This window comes from Doryrhamphus excisus, linkage group LG2 (genome assembly GCF_037039965.1).
Source record: "Doryrhamphus excisus strain RoL-2023G ecotype Guam linkage group LG2, RoL_Dexc_Guam_v1.1, whole genome shotgun sequence".
In the NCBI taxonomy this organism is placed as follows: domain Eukaryota; kingdom Metazoa; phylum Chordata; class Actinopteri; order Syngnathiformes; family Syngnathidae; genus Doryrhamphus; species Doryrhamphus excisus.
In genome coordinates this window covers 17,393,938-17,411,328 of record NC_136358.1, presented here as the reverse complement: position 1 = coordinate 17,411,328, position 17,391 = coordinate 17,393,938, and the positions used below count along the sequence as shown (strand labels likewise).

General features: G+C 39.0%; 1 protein-coding gene across 5 annotated transcripts; it reads right to left on the bottom strand.

Moving 5' to 3' along the window:
• Positions 1–358: 358 nt before the first annotated feature.
• rassf8b (Ras association domain family member 8b) lies at positions 359–16,474 on the bottom strand. Of its 5 annotated transcripts, XM_078799238.1 has the most exons (9): positions 14,921–15,071; positions 8,330–8,499; positions 5,840–6,190; positions 5,567–5,766; positions 5,291–5,494; positions 5,068–5,142; positions 3,596–3,718; positions 3,020–3,155; positions 366–2,532 (listed from the first exon to the last, which is right to left on the bottom strand). In XM_078799238.1, exons 2-9 carry the CDS (start codon positions 8,439–8,441, stop codon positions 2,432–2,434), a joined length of 1,302 nt encoding a protein of 433 aa, XP_078655364.1. In that variant the 5' UTR covers positions 8,442–8,499; positions 14,921–15,071; the 3' UTR covers positions 366–2,431. The 5 variants fall into 5 exon arrangements, with proteins under 5 accessions (XP_078655358.1, XP_078655349.1, XP_078655363.1 ...); XM_078799232.1 differs by lacking the exon at positions 14,921–15,071 and adding an exon at positions 16,360–16,474 and having other exon boundaries at positions 359–2,532; positions 5,291–5,766; XM_078799223.1 differs by lacking the exon at positions 14,921–15,071 and adding an exon at positions 15,154–15,240 and having other exon boundaries at positions 359–2,532; positions 5,291–5,766.
• Between the last annotated feature and the right edge of the window lie 917 nt (positions 16,475–17,391).

Genomic DNA, 17,391 nt, shown 5'->3' with positions numbered 1-17,391 from the left:
CTTCTGACAGTCAACTTGCATCAGGTTCAAGTGGTAGTAATAACCAGTCACATGTACACAACATAAGTAGAGTAGAATACCTGACCTCAGACCAGTCAAGAAGCGAACAAGTGCTATTTTTGTAAGCGTATTTTGTTGCTTTTTTTAGTTTGAGGGCTAAAGTTCCACGCCAAATTTTGCAGTTTGTCTTCGTATCCATGATTCCAATTATTTATTGTCACAATTCGCGGTTACAGTCTACTTGCATTATGTTCAAAAGCTGCAGTAAGACGCCAAATCCACTAGATGGAGGCAAAGACAAGGATTAAAGTGTTTTGTTTACTGTTTTTTACAGTTCCATGAAACAATATGATTAAAAAATGCGGACATGCGTCACTCTTCACCATTACCGTCCACTTGCATCGGGGCCAAATGACGCAGTAGCCAGCCAAATCCAGCAGATGGCAGTGTCCCACTAGAGTAGAATGTACGGGACTCAAGCTTTTAAGCACTAATCTCTGTGATATTATCTTGTATCCACTCAATCTAGACAAGAATCCCACTCGGAAAGGAGTACTTAACGTACACAAAGATTTGTCGTGAGTGAGTGAGTGACACCGTGGCAGCTCCCGAGTTACTTTTATCCCACAAAAAGTACGTGCCGGTTAATCAAAGCCATCGTCATTTCCATAATTCATGGATGCCCATCTGTTTACTCGCATGCCCAGTGCAGAGTAAACAGATTCAGGAGAGGGGCCAAGGGGCTATTTAATGGCAGCCAGACCTTACACACACACACACACACACACAACAGAGTTATCCATCTTCATGTAAACACAGTAATTCAATCCACCTCATGATGCAATAAAAGGTAATGGATCTTATAGTTTTCCATGTCTCTCTATGGAGATGCTGTCACATTCTTATACTCTACCAGGTACACTGATACTGGTCTATGGTCCCACCTCTTGTAGTCTTAATTGGGTTGCTAAAAAGTGCAACAATCCAAAGCAATGGGGGGGGTCAGCCGATGCTATACAACAGGATTAGCTTTTTGTGAGAAGGTGAAAAGGTGACAGATGTAATCAGAGCCCCCCCTTGACCCAGCTATAAAGTTGAAATATGACGGCTATAGACCGCACTGATGGGTAAACTTTCCCAACTCCTCCAAAGTTGAAATTGTGTCTGCTTTTTGTCCAAAAAAAAAAAAGACATTAAAAATTAAGTTGTTTTTATCCGTATAGGGTCACTGGTGCTTTCGCCAGTCAACAAAAAAGGTTGGAATACTTTCTAGACCCTTATAACTTTAATCCACCACCGGAATGGTTTATTTTTTGTATTTTTATTGAAAATGGCACAACAGAAATCAATTACAGGCGAAATCTGTACACTCGGTTTCATTTTTGCCATCTTCCAAAGCAAAATGAACCTTTTTTTTTTTTTGCATATGGATGGTGTCTATTTGAATGACACTGAAATGTTATTTACAGTTTCCTCTCAGTAAGGCATGCAGTTTTTCCAGCCAGTCGCTACTATATAATCCTTCATTTTTAGCTGAAATCTATGAAATCTAATAAAGAGAGCAAGCAGGCGTCTCTCCAAATGCATACATTTAGGCCACAATGCAGGTGACATCTAAGTTTTGCTGTTTTCAAGTGGGGTGCGTAAAAAAATACATTCATCTAATATCTCCTTGAAGTTTTTTTCCACACTAGCTTTGGTTCATAGTAGACATCTTTTACGTTAAAAATACTACAGAGTCCCTGCTTACACATTAGGGTGCACTTTCGAAGCTACCGCTACAAGTTATGCTTATTTAAAAAAAAATGCAACAACTTACTTTAGTGTGAATTATCTTGACTTTGCTACCACCTGGTGGCCAATCTGGATGACGTTGGCAAATGTTCAAGCCCGCAGCTCTAGAAAGAGGTCTCCATTACTCCAAAATGAAGGAGAAAGTGTTAGGCTGAAACAAAAAAATTGGATATCAAAGGCTCTCGGGCATGACAAAGCAAAAATGGGCGTTAAGCTAAAGACGGCCATTTTCCTCAATTACTCTCACGTGAGTTAAACGGCAAACAAAATGGAGGCGCCCAAAGCTGAGCTAATTACTAAATTATTTTTCTAAGTAAAATGATGTATTTGCTGGCTACCTTGACTTGACTTGACTCGACGTGTACGTTAAACACATCAGCTTAAGGCAATCAAATATGAACATGGTTGGTTTTGTGCATGCTCGTGCATATGCATTGTTGACATCCTGATATCTTGTCTACTTTGATGGTTGTTAGCATTCCCATAATACAAAATAAACATTCCTGCAGTGTCTGACATCAACTTGGAGAGGCAGCCCAGAAAAGATGATAAGTGCCCAAGAACTCAGGCATTTGGTGGGGGGCGTGCTGTTGTAGGTCCCCGCAACCCATTGCCAAGTGTTTTGAAAGTTGAAAGGTCAAACGTAGATGCCTTCCGGGTTGAGGCTGGAGGTGGTGGTGCTCTGAAGGGAGCGCAGGTCGCTGGGTAAGAGACGTCTCAAAGAGCCAGAGTCCATTTCTGGAGCAACAAAACAAAGACAGACATTATTCAAATTTACAATAATTTCATTATACTTATGGTTTTATGAGAACGAAATGTTGGGGGGCCACGGCGGAAAAATGTAGCACACTGCTAGCCACCTCGCGTGCATCATTAAGTCTAATTGAGGAACGATGCTATCAGCTACGTGTTGCCACACGGACCGATATTATCTTGCTCTGCCAGTCTTTACACCACGGACACTCGACAATTACATAATATTTGTATAAAATGATTAATGTTAATTAAACAAAATGATATTGTATAATTTCTCACGGCACAACTGACAATTTTTCGCGGCCCAGTGGTTTAAAAATTCCTGCAATATGGTACGCATGGGTGTCATAACCAATATTACCTCAGAGTGGCACTGTATACACATGTATGATATAAATAGCAAGTACCGTTTACATTGAATGTAATTCCTCTTTAAATCTTTACATTTTTAAGTGTTTTGTGTACGTGCCAAAGTTGTTGTTGTTGTCGTCGCCGGGGGGCACAGCGGGGAGCACTGTGACCTTGGTGCCAGTCTGCTGAATGAACTGCTGCAGGTTGACCTGTCGAAGCTCTTTGGTCAACTGCTCCAGTTCCTGCTCCTTCTCCTGAGAAACAAAACACACATCTTTATTGATATAGCAAATTTAAAAATGTACCTGTCAAGCCTAAATAATAATTAGTAAGCCGTCTGCAAGACATAACCTGATTTAAGAAAGAACTTGTTATGCAAGTGCAGGCAAGGGATTGCAGACTATGAGCCATTGCTAATCAGGGAAAGAATGCTGTAATATCCTCCCACACCCTCCTTCCCCTTTTCTCATTATTAGCTTCCATCCAGTGGGACCTCATCTGTACATTGAGTACTTTGATCAAAGCAGATGACCCATCGGAGCCTTCCTGCAAACCACAGAATGAACTTGGCGACCTAATAAGCTTAGATTTGCACAGTTCCACTCCAACGCAAAGGAGGGAATTGGATTTTCACACCCCTGCGAGCATCTTCGTCTTCTTTGTGGTTTGCTGTTGTTGTTGTTTGGACACGGACCTGGAGTTTCTTGCTGGACTGTCCGAGCGAGCGCTCCAACGCCCTGCAGCCGTTCTCCAGGCGAGCCGTGTGTTGGCTCTGCACATCCAGCTCGGCGGTCACCTCCCCCAGCTGGGCCTCCAGCTGAAATGCAGCATTTTAGTGGGAAAAGACACACAACGCCATTTATGCCACCTTATGTATGGCATATGTATGCATTTTGTACTCAACATGAATGCATTAAATAAGACAAAAAATGCAATATTATTTAGGCAATATATTCATGCATTATTCATTGAGAAATGAATAAAGGATGTAGATTAAATGTGCCCTTTGTGCAGCATCGACCCATTTTGTCCAGCCCATATTCATATTTACACTTCCATATTGTTTTGTCTGGTTTCTAGCATCACTTCACATCTAAAACATGCATTTAGCATCGTCCCTTGCTGCATCCCATTGCTTGCTTATCACATTTTTTCTCAAATTTCTTAATAAATAATGTCTGTTTAATAGTTAACTATGGTCTTATTCATTCATTCATTTTCTACCGCTTTTCCTCACGAGGGTTGCGAGGGTTGCTGGAGCCTATCCCAGCTGTCTTGAGGCAAGAGGCGGGGTACACCCTGGACTGGTCGCCAGCCAATCACAGGGCACATATAGACAAACAACCATTCACACTCACATTCATACCTATGGACAATTTGGAGTCGCCAATTAACCTAGCATGTTTTTGGAATGTGGGAGGAAACCGGAGTAACCCGGAGAAAACCCACGCATGCACAAGGAGAACATGCAAACTCCACACAGAGATGGCCGAGGGTGGAATTGAACCCTGGTCTCCTAGCTGTGAGGTCTGCGCGCTAACCACTAGACCTCCCCGCCATGCAGCACTATGGTCTTATTATTTGTAAAAATAAGTCATGTGTAGTATTCCGGTCACTAGGTGTCAGTAATGTTACATTAATTGCATAAACCTGCACTGGCAAACATATAGTGAAATCAGGTCTCCCATTCCTTGTGGAAGTGGTATATTTTTGCTGTCTTATTTTATCTTTCTTTCCCACTCAGTTTCAAACCCTTGCTTAAGTTCAGAATTTCACATCTAAAACATGCATTTAGCGTCGTCCCTTACTGCATCCCATTGCTTGCTTATCGCATTTTTTTTCTCAAATTTCTTCATAAATAATGTCTGTTTAATGGTTAACTATGGTGTTATTATTTGTAAAAACAAGTCATGTGTAGTATTCCGGTCACTAGGTGTCAGTAATGTTACATTGATTGCATAAACCTGCACTGGCAAACACATAGTGAAAGAAGTTCTCCCATTCCTTGTGGAAGTGGTACATTTTTGGTATCTTATTTTGTCCTTCTTTCCCACTCAGTTTCAAACCCTTGCTTAATTTTAGCAAGCAATTTTAGCAAGCTTATTTCTTCAAAATATAATGAGACTTCCCGAACAATGAAATGTACCATTTGAATGCATTCAATACCTCCTCCTCATTGATCATGTGACTCAGCTGGTCCTCCTGCTGCAGGCATTCCTCCTCCAGGGCGGCCTCCATGCTCTGGCAGGGAACAAATGGTACAAATGAGTGTTTGCCTTTTATTTGCCTGCAAATCATTGGTGATTATGCAAATTAGATGATGTCATCTAGTACGCCACCACATGTAGGTTGTAGTCCAAGAAGCAGGATGTTAGCATGCTAAGCTAACCTGTATATGCGCCAAGTATTCCGCCAGCTTGCCCTCGCAGTCGCGTACGCGGGCCTGCAGCTCAGCAAGTTGTTGCCGGAGTTGGCGTTCATTTTCCTGTTCGATGCTCAGCTCGTTCTGCCAGAATTCCTCCTCCTCCATCTCGGCGTCGTTCCTCCTCACCTGTTGCTCCAACAGCAGGAGCTCCTCGTCCAGGTTTCCATTCTGGAAAATGATGACATGATAAACAAGAACTGCGGCTGGGGTGGAGTTGGTTGCTAGGCAACACTGGCTGACCTCGCTGGCCTCCTCCCAGTCTCGCAGCTCGGCCTCACAGCCCAGCAGGCGGCTTTCCAGGACCTGGAGTTTGTCTCGCTGGAGCTGCACCAGTCGGCCCAGTTCACGGGCTGGACTACCCGGGATGGAGGCCCCACCACTACCGCCCCCGAGGACCCGGGTCAGGTTCAAGCTCACGCCACGCTGCTGGGCCTGTTTAGCTGCAGAGAAGCACAGGTAGGAAGATCACGCCATGCTAATGAATCTATTCGGCTAACACAGGAAGCTAACTACCTTCCGTGTCTCTGCTTCTCCCAAATAACTCCCTCAGACCTCTGGCTCCCCCACTGAAGGTCAAGGACTTGCGTTTGGGCTCCCTGCGCTTCAGCGAGCGGTCCGCCGCCGACGGCCGCAGTTTGGCCAAAGGCGGGAGGCTCTGGCGATAGAAGGCGCGCTCGGGCCCGCGAGCCAGACCGTCCGAGTTGGGCCGCTCGCTCACGGAGGGGCCGGTCCGCTGGAGGATGAGCTGGACGTCGCTGGCGTACTGCCCCCACTTGTTGAGGGACACCACGGGGTTCTCGTTGGGGGCCAGGTGGCGCTCCGTTTCCCGCCATTTCTCAATTAATGTGTATCTGCCGGTGCGACCTTAGAGAGAATAAAATAGTATCATTCATTCATTTAGAACAGTGATTCCCAAAGTGTGGGCCGAGACCCACTGGTGGGCCGTGGTGGTACTGCAGGGGGGCTTATTTTTTAAATTATTTTTTTGTAAAATATTTATTGCATGATTAAAAAATATATATTTATAAGTCATAACCTATCGAGAATATTATTATTATTACTAATAATAAATAATATAATATTATTAAATAATAACAATAATACATTAAAAAATAAATATTGTAAAATATTATTATTGTTATTATTATATTCATGTATTATTCACTAATAATAACAATAACTTAAAAAATAAATATTATAAAAATATTAGTGAATAATACCTGAATAATATAATAATAATAATAATAAGACAGAGCCTACACATTATTATTAGTGAATAATACATGAATAATATAATAATAATAATAAAATTTAAAAGTAAATATTATAAAAATTATTTTTAAAATTATTATTAAAGTGCTCTAAGAATGCAGCATTTTTGAGAAAAAAGTAAATATTATTAAAATTATTTTAAAAATTATTATTAAAGTGCTCTAAGAATGCAGCATGTACTGTTTATAGAACAAAGGTGGGCTGTGGAGATTTTTTGGATTTTCAAGTGGACCCTAAGTTAAGTTTGGGAACCCCTGGTTTAGTAAAAAGGTCATTTTTGTGACACACACACACACTTCCAGTATGCAGAAGAAAAGACTTTATCATGGTTGAAATTCCACTGCAACAAAAGGTGGGCACAGGGAACTGGGTTCAATGGTTCACAGCTGTGTGTGTGTGTGTGTGTGTGTGCCAGTAAAAGAAGCACATTCATCACAAATGGCCGCGGACAAAAAGACAGAGGCTCCACAAAGCACAGTGAGCCCCATAAGTCCTGCTACAGTCACCGTTAAAGACAAGCGGGGATGAAAGCTATCTTGGGTAGAAACGCTGAGCATTCAGGGGCCATTTGAGGCTTGGCGAACACACAACACACCTGTCACACCTCCCATCATCAATCACACACACACAGGATGAGGAACCTGCAGTACAACGCCTTACCCTGCAGGGGGCGTCGGGGTGTTAAAAACACTTGCTAACTTGCAACGGTAGAATTCATATATGGAACATTCTCATTAGCTCGTATCTGCCGACTCTTCCTGTCCTTTCTCTGATGCGTGGTGCATGCCAATTCTGCCTAGCAACTAGTGTAAAGAATGTTTAATTGTGCAGGGAAAAAAATGTTTGGGCTTTTTATTATTTTATTTTGTATATAATCATCCAATTGACTAAAAAAAGAAATATAGTATTTATATATTTATATATATATATATATAATAAATATACAAATTAAATTAAATTAAATTAAATTAAATTAAATTAAATTAAATTAAATTAAATTAAATTAAATTAAATTAAATTAAATTAAATTAAATTAAATTAAATTAAATTAAATTAAATTTAATTAAATTTAATTAAGAAAGCAGGAAGTGAACAAATACCAGATGGAGGGGTAGGATTCAATAAGCTTTGCTTCTTCCTACTCCTTTTGGACATGTGGAACTGTGAACTGATTATGTGATGCATTAAAGTGTAATCTGATCATGTTCAAATGAAATTAAACCATTACCTGTACGGAACCGTTCCTGGTTCCGTAGCTGCCGACCTGCCTAGTCCTTTTCATGTTAAACAGGAAGCGGCTTTGTGTTGTTTTTTTTCAAAGAAGCATATATTCTTGATCAAATCGTTCAAAAAAATTCATGGGCTGAGCTGGTGGCCAGCCAATCACAGGGCACATATAGACAAACAACCATTCACACTCACATTCATACCTATGGACAATTTGGAGTCGCCAATTAACCTAGCATGTTGGGAATGTGGGAGGAAACCGGAGTACCCGGAGAAAAAACCCACGCATGCACGGGAAGAACATGCAAACTCCACACAGAGATGGCCGAAGGTGGGATTGAACTCGGGTCTCCTAGCTGTGAGGTCTGTGCGCTAACCACTAGCGCAAAAAAAAATGTTCCCGAAAATTGTACCTTATTACCCCGCCGTCCCTTATGACGCCGTTTTACGATACAGCCACACCCAATCATACTTCGTAAAGTCGACGCCCCATTGAAGCGTTACCGATAGCTTGTGCCAACGCGATGACCACCTCCTGACACGTGGTGAACTCTGTGACGCCGCACACGATGCGCTGCACGCCGTCCACCCACACTTTCAGCTCCATGGCCTTCATCCAGACACCGTCATTCCTCCACACCACAAGGAGGCGCTAATACGTCACATCGGCCATCCTAAAATAGGAGAAAAAAACAAATACATTTGAGGTATTTTCATGATCAAATCCTATATATAAATATCCACTTGTGGTGCAATGACTCTCTCCCCCTTGTGGAGTGTTTGCCATGCGGCAAAGCTAACAGCAGTTGGCGTGCACGCGGCAGGGAAGCTATTTCAAACTGCTGACACAAGCACCTCGGCGGACTCATTATCAACCTGGCAGGGCTGCGGCGGGAGGCCCCAGCAGCCACACAGCGGACCGCGGCAGAAGGTGCTAGTGCTTAACCCTCAGAATTCATCCCGGCGTGGGACTCTCATTCAAAAGACCACGAGTGAGAGAGCGCATTACAAGCTGCACATTAGGCATCTGCTTGGGGATTGGCGTCGGGCCTGAGTTGGCGCATTTTCACTAGCGTCTCCCAAATGTTGGATGTCACACACTCTTCTGTCGTATCTATACGAGACGATTCAGAAATAAACACAGTCTCGATCCCATCTATGTGGTCTCAAAAATATGACCTTTCACCTCCATGCGTGGAGAGCTACCACAACATCGGGGAGGTATGGTAGATATGGTTACATTTAAATACATCCCTCCATTTTCTATACCGTTAATCCTCAACAGTGGTAAGCTGGAGCCTATCCTAGAGGTCATTAAAAATATTTTTTAGATTTTGCAATTATTTTTGTAATTATGTTATTTTAAAATATTTATTGCATGATTAAAAAATAAATATTTAGAGGCCTAAGTAATAACCTATTGATTAACTATGAAAATATTCAATTTATTAACATTGAAACGCCATTTTAATTTTTTGATGTGTAGTTTTTGTAACTTTATTGCCGTTGTCGTTATTGAATTCAATTCTTGATGTCAAAAAAGTTGAAAATATTCAATTTGTCAACATTGAAACCCCATTTTTATTTTTTTATATGTACTTTTTATAACTTTATTGCCGTTGTCGTTATTGAATTCAATTCTTGATGTCAAAAAAGTTGAAAATATTCCATTTATTAACATTGAAACCCCATTTTAATTTTTTTTTATGTGTAGTTTTTATAACTTTATTGCCGTCATTGTTATTGAATTAAATTGGTGATGTCAATAAAGTTAAAAATATTCAATTTATTAACATTGAAACCCCATTTTTATTTTTTATGTGTAGTTTTTATAACTTTATTGCCGTCATTGTTATTGAATTCAATTCTTGATGTCAAAAAAGTTGAAAATATTCCATTTATTAACATTGAAACCCCATTTTAATTTTTTTATGTGTAGTTTTTATAACTTTATTGCAGTCATTGTTATTGAATTCAATTGGTGATGTCAATAAAGTTGAAAATATTCCATTTATTAACATTGAAACCCCATTTTAATTTTTTTATGTGTAGTTTTTATAACTTTATTGCAGTCATTGTTATTGAATTCAATTGGTAATGTCAATAAAGTTGAAAATATTCAATTTATTAACATCAAAAGCCCATTTTAATTTTTTATGTGTAGTTTTTACAACTTAATTGCCGTCATTGTTACTGAATTAAATTGGTGATGTCAATAAAGTTGAAAATATTCAATTTGTCAACATTGAAACCCCATTTTTATTTTTTATATGTACTTTTTGTAACTTTATTGCCGTTGTCGTTATTGAATTCAATTCTTGATGTCAAAAAAGTTGAAAATATTCCATTTATTAACATTGAAACCCCATTTTAATTTTTTTATGTGTAGTTTTTATAACTTTATTGCAGTCATTGTTATTGAATTCAATTGGTGATGTCAATAAAGTTGAAAATATTCCATTGATTAACATTGAAACCCCATTTTTATTTTTTTATGTGTAGTTTTTATAACTTTATTGCAGTCATTGTTATTGAATTCAATTGGTGATGTCAATAAAGTTGAAAATATTCCATTGATTAACATCAAAAGCCCATTTTAATTTTTTTAGGTGTAGTTTTTATAACTTTATTGCCGTCATCGTTACTGAATTAAATTGGTGCAAAAACCTCACCTTTATCTGGATTTGCACCAAAATAACAACCTTCCTCCACACTAATCCCACGCCCCAAAACAAACAGCAATGAAAAAACATGTTTGGTTTCAGAGTTTTAACTGAAGTAAATCATAAAATGTGACTTTTGGCAAAGCTCACCCACCCCAAAAATACATAAAAGACGGAGTATGCAAATTGGAACATCTGAGGTTCCACTCCCGATGGCTTCACAGGCTGACATTTTGCTTTTTGAGTCACGTTTGAAGTGTGTGCCTTTTAATATTACATTAAAGCAACACATTTGCTTGCATTACTTTTCCAAGCACAGGGAGGAGACAGCTGGTAAGACTTTTTTTTTTATCTTCACGATCAAACCAAAAAGCACTTTTACACCAACTCAAGACGACGTTCCTTGTAATTTTCCACACTTTTGACACTTTTTGCGTGTAAATCTATATACCTCCACATTTAGACGCAGTTATACGTCTGAGCAGGAAGGGAAGTGTTGGAATTTCCTACACGGTTTCTGCAGTAAATGTCACATTTATGGCTGCCCGGTTACCGGGAACACACTGCAAGCTAACAGAAAGCGTGGCGGCGTAAAAAGAGCTACATAAAACAGATAGACGGACATGCTGTCTGCGTATTTGCGTGGTTGGAGCTAAACTTAGTTCCCTCAAGTGTCATTCTCGGGATGCCACAGGAAGGCAGAGCCAGGGAGGAAACACTGAAGACATACTAAAGTTCCCTGGAATATAACAAAGAGCTGTTATAGTGATAAAACATGCACATAAACGGCCATGAAAAACACAAACTTAGCCTTTTTTTAAAAACATACTAGAAGTCTGTATAAACATGTCCGACACAGACAATGACGTAACGCGACGTCCATGTTTAAAAGCCCTTGCAGCAACAGCAGGGCTTCACTGACAAAAGAAAAACGACGGCCGCAGTGTTTGTGTGTGCACATGGCCAGCAAGCGGCTGAATGCAAACAATCCGTCACCATGGCGACGCAGTCCCCATTCAGCTCTTTGTCACGCCCCGAGGCCTCGCACAGATGACTGCTTTGATTGTGGGAAAGTTGAGCAAAAACAATCCAACAAGGCAAACCAGCGCTTTCCTGTCACCTCGTCTTTACTGGGGGGGTAGTAAAGTTTAGAGAATGGATTTGTTCACTAGTGAGAATAAAGTTGTAAAATTATGAGAAAAAAATAAACATTTAAAAGATAAAAAATCATAATAATACCTATGTCCGAGACCAAAGGAAGTCGCAATTTTCCTAGCAGATATGACACAAAAAGTATTCAAATAATAAGTCGTAAATGTACGAAGAATGTCATAAATTTGCGAGAAAAAAAAAATTTCAACCTTATTTTCGGAAATAATGACTTTTTTCTAGGACATTTTTTGAGTACATTCATGAGAATAATGTCGTACATTTTCTCATAAATTCCTGACAAGCTGCAAATGTATTATTAAATTTAGTAATTTTTGTAAATGTATGACTTTTTTTCTAGCTATTTTTTTTAGCAAATTCATGAACATAAAGTTTTGTAAATATATTCCAAGCAGCAAATTTGCTAATTTATTCATATATTTTTCACTTTATTCTTGTGAATATATGACTTTTTTTCCCAAGTAAAAATTATGACAAGTCATAAATTTACGACAATGATCATAAATTTACAACTTTTTTTCTGGAAATTTTATAATATTTATGCCAACTTTATTCTCGTAAATTTCCGACTTTTCTCGTAAATTAACTTAAAAAATTAAAGTCAAAAAGTTTGTTGGAAATTAGTCCAAAATTCCAAACGGAAAAACAGTCACAAAGCAAGCTAGCATCGGACACACTTTTAAAAGATACACAAAACAACATACCTGAATTGTTCATCAGACATAGGCCAGGAAATGATATCGTTAGCTTTGTAAACAACCTCTACTTCCTGTTTGTCATCTCTTTGTTCTTATTTCATGACTGTAATATTACAACATGAAAAACATCAAAGCAATGTACCTAATTATAGCATTTACGGTAATACCATCTTGTACCTGAAGGGGAGCTGATGAGTCAATGTCACGTTTAAAGGCATAATAAATAAACAAACTAACCATCATCTTTACGCTGCTAACGCTACAGTACGATTGTCCAAGAGGGGATTTAGTTTTTTTGTAGGCGCGCAGCAAAAAGAGGGAATGTTCATGTCAGCAGTTACTTGAATATAAAAAGTAAATTAGATTAGATTGACCCCTGTCCTACACCATATCACTTAGTTTGATGGAGGCACTCAGGCCGGCCAGGGAAGTAATACGGCGGTGACCTTGTGATTTTAAGCTGGCACGCACCGACGTCACTTTTTTACCTTTTACACATCTGCGACCGAGCCGCTCAACGTATTGAAAAATAATATAAATAGCATTGCTGACTTCTACAAGAATGAGAATTGGCGTTTGTAGATCATCACAACATGGGGTGTTGCGCTACCTAGTGGGAAAAATGGCGCATTGCAGTTTCATCAAATCACAACAAAACATACCCAAGGTTAGCGTTTTCTTGCCAGTAAAGTAGCGACCATGAAATACGCCACTGAACAGTAAACTATAGCTGCGCTACCTAGTGGCAAACATGGTGAACTGCAGTATATGTTAAATAACAGGAATATTACTGTTGCAAAACCACTCTCAAAAAGTATTTCATGTTTGTAAATGACCACAAAGTCGACAAGTATGACTTTAAACACATTAAAACTATTTAGGTTAGCTTTGTTTTTAGCCACATTAGTCAAAACGCTAACTTGAACGAGACCGGATACACAAACAAAAAAAAACAAGAAATGCGTGATTGTAAACAACCACAACATACGCCACTAGAGAATAACAGTGATGTTGCGCTACCTAGTGGCAAAAGGGTCATATATGTTAAATAATTGAAATATTACTGTTGCAAAACCATTCTCAAAAAAATGAATTGCATGTTTGTAAATGAACACAAAGTACGAAAGACTTTAAAAACATTAAAGCAATTTAGGTTAGCTTTGTTTTTAGCCACATTAATCAAAATGCTAACTTGAACGAGACCGGATACACTTGAAAAAATAATTTTAAAAAAAACAAGAAATGCGTGGTTTAGATAACCACAACATTCCCCATGGGAGAATAACAGTGATGTTTGCGCTACCTAGTGGCAAACACAGCGAACTGCAGTTTGGTCAAAGGGTCATATATGTTAAATAATTGGAATATTACTGTTGCAAGTACAACAAGCATGACTTTAAACATATTAAAACAATTTAGGTTAGCTTTGTTTGTTTGTTTTTTTAGCCACATTAGTCAAAACGCTAACTTGAACGAGCCCGGATACACTTAAAAAAAAAAAAACAAGAAATGCGTGATCGTAAACAACCACAACATACGCCACTAGAGAATAACAGTGACGTTGCGCTACCAAGTGGCAAACACGGTCAACTGCAGTTTATGTTAAATAATTGGAATCTTACTGTTGCAAGTACGACAAGTATGACTTTAAACGTATTAAAACAATTTAGGTTAGCTTTGTTTGCTTTTTTTTTGCCACATTAGTCAAAACCTAACTTGAACGAGACCGGATACACTTTAAAAAATTAATAAAATAATAAAAAAAAAACATAACATTCCCCAATGGAGAATAACAGTGATATTTGCGCTACCTAGTGGCAAACACAGTGAACTGCAGTATGGATAATGCTATTTTTGTCCCAAAGTAGCGTCGTTTCAAACACTCAAAACAGTCAAATGTGTGATTGTAGACAACAACAGCGCACTTTACTGGACAATGCGAGTGTTTTGACAACCTTAGAAGTATAAACTCCCAATAGTAAACACATCAAAGAGTCCAAATAAATACGACAAACAACTACATGCTAACTACCACCGTAATAACACGAGCTACATGCTAACTACAACAGCAATAAGACGCCAAATAAAGACGCTAGCTGACACTAAAACGGCACCTTGTAGTCTCAAAAGTTAATCAGCTTGGCAAGAGACAATAAGCTGTAAGTCTTTAAGCTAAAGTTAGTGGAATGGGGGGGGGGGTTGTCTGTAAAAAGACTAACGGGATTTGTTAGTTACTACTTATGACTACAAGTCAATGAATGGCAAAGTTGCCGTGTCCTTGCTTCCTTGAAGACTCTTAAAGCTGCAGGACTTTAAGTCTAGTAGTAGGACACAATCCAGTACAGGAATTAAACAAAAAAAATAAAAAAAAATTAGTATTGCTTGCCTCTGTTCGATTCCTTTGAAAAGCATACACTACTGTATGCTGGCTGGTGTTATGACGGCAGGCATGATCATCTTCTCATCACATAGTACTGAATGCTAACGATTCCTACTGTTAGCACGCGCATCAATGCAGAGATTGTTTGTTTATGCGGTGATGATTAGGCCTGATTGAAACGTACCTCTTCACAGCCGTGTGCGCACGCATGTCCACCTCCACGCTCCACGCGGGATTTAACAGTCCTCTGCTACGGAAAGGCGGGTTACTTTGCAGGGATAGAGGGAAAAGCGTGGGTAAGGGAAGGGAAAAGGGAAGGGGGGGGGGGTTGTCTGCAGCGGGGCCGACGCGCGTCACGCTGCCGCCGCATGTGCATGTAAACACGGCTTGCTCACTCCCTCACTTCGCTCCACTCACCGGACATCCGACACGCAGCATCCGCATCTCTCTCTCTCTCGCTCTCATTCTGCTGGTGTGTGCACATGAGGGGTGACGAAGGGTGGGGTGGGGGGGTGCTTGTAAATTACGTGGGAACAGAACTGGGGCACCGCAAGGCACCATGGAGCCGTTAAAGCTGCAGCAGCGTCGCCGCAGAGGCAACCGGACCCTTTAAAACAGGATTGCATGCAGTGGCGACGATGGGTCACTGCCCTACTAGATGGCGCTGTTTAGCAATTTTATTTCATGCAACAGAGCAGTAATATCAACTGATAAACTTGTCCAATAATGCATTTTGGAGTAGTTTCTTTTAACTTCCTGCTACTGTCATTCAAAAAACATTATTTTTATTGGCTAAGCCCCTTAAATTCTGCCTAGCAACAAGTGTCCAAGCCCAAAAAAAGGGTTCAAACACTATTAAAATGTTTCATGGCCATAATATTTTTATTTTATTCTCATTACATAACTTTTTCCTCAGTCTAATTTTCCAAAAATTAAAATTTTCAATGAAAGTAGTCTTGAAGCAGTCATGATGTGTTATATATATATATATATATGTGTGTGTGTGTGTGTGAGTGTATATATATATAGATATATGTATATATCATTATATTGACAGTGATATTGTCATATCACCTCATACATGACAAAAAATAAATAAATAAAAAAATAACATTAAATTAAACTATATTAGGAAAGCAGGAAGTGAACAAATGTAACAGTTACTGATTGTAAAAGTACCAGATGGAGGGGTAGGATTTAATAAGCTTTGCTTCTTCCTACTCCTTTTGGACATGTGGAACTGTGAACTGATTATGGGATGCATTCAATTGTAATCTGATGCATGTTCAAATGAAATTAAATCATTACCATATCATAAGAATAAAAAATAGCACCTTCTTTATGCTACTAAAATGACTAAGATAATTTTTCCTCATAATATTATGAGTTTTCTTGTTCAATTATATGAATAATTATATGAATGTGATGCGGGCCAATAAAAAAGAGCCGTGGGCTGTAAATGGCCCCCTCGGCCACATTTTGGACACCCCTTATTTAATAGTTAAGTATTCTTGAATGAACATTCTTCACTTTTATTCTCCATCGTGAGCGGTGCTGCATCAATATTCAAAAACTTATCATATTAGCTCTTCCCAAAGCATGAAAAGATTCAAAAGCACTCACTTCCACTTGGTCTTGACCCCTCCAGACGCAGATCATGTAACCTCAGGTGTTCCCTGCATGGACTCGCTGGTTTCACTGGTGGCACTGAGCCGTCACATCCAGCAGATGGCGCTCTACTTGGTGGAAAACTAGCTTGGCACCTTCAGCCTGGGCTTTCTAAAGTGCAGCCCGGGGGCCATTTGTGGCCCGCAGCAAATTCTACCAATATCATTTCACAAAGAAAATACAAAAAAAGCGATAATGTTATGAGAATCGAGTCAAAATATGATGGGAATAAAGTCATAGTCATGAAAAAAAAGTTGAAATTATTGGAAAATAAAACAAAACTGGAATTTTATGAAGATAAAGATAAATTAAGTGGAAAAAAAATTCATATTTAAGTTGTAATTTTACCAAGAATAATACATTTATTTTGGTAGCAATATTATAGTATGAAATATTGAAGAAAAAATATTTTATAAAGGCCATAATATTATGAAAAATAAAACAAATAATAAGGAAATAAAGTCATTTAAGAAGTAATAAATTCAAAAAAATGTTAAAAATTATTAAATATTTGGGGAGAAAAGACTGGTAATAATAATATATTAATAATATTTTCGCCTCTACTGAAAGATGAGAAGCATTTTTTTAATGTACAAACTATCAAAGTATCCTTTCATTTTTCAGTATGTGTGTGGAAAAGCTAGTAGATAAAGCTAGTAGACGCTAACAAGGAGGATGTTTTGTGATTAAAAAGGAGACGGTTGCATCCACCCCTCCGCCATATTGTACGCAAACCGGGACAAAAATGTGCATCATTTGAGGTTATCCTGTAAAAAAAAAAAGGAAGCCCACTGAGCCGTTTGAGGTTAAATATAAAGTTAAACAAAAAGCCGCTAAATCCTCGCCTGGATTATTGATGCTAGGACGCCGGTATTTAACTCCCAAAATGTCCCCATCCTCAGTGAAAACACATGCGGGCGTAGGCGACACCGACAGGGTGGTTCTTCATTCCTCAAATTCTTCCCAGATCACACGGCTATAAGGATC

Bases quoted from the DNA above. Each gene is read 5' to 3' on its own strand.
- rassf8b (XM_078799232.1), bottom strand. From the start codon at position 8,441: ATGAAGGCCATGGAGCTGAAAGTGTGGGTGGACGGCGTGCAGCGCATC. The intron at 3,719-5,067 runs GTATTGAATGCA...GCTGCATTTCAG, and splicing joins ACATGATCAATGAGGAGGAG to CTGGAGGCCCAGCTGGGGGA. The intron at 2,533-3,019 runs GCACGTACACAA...TTGTTGCTCCAG, and splicing joins CGACAACAACAACAACTTTG to AAATGGACTCTGGCTCTTTG.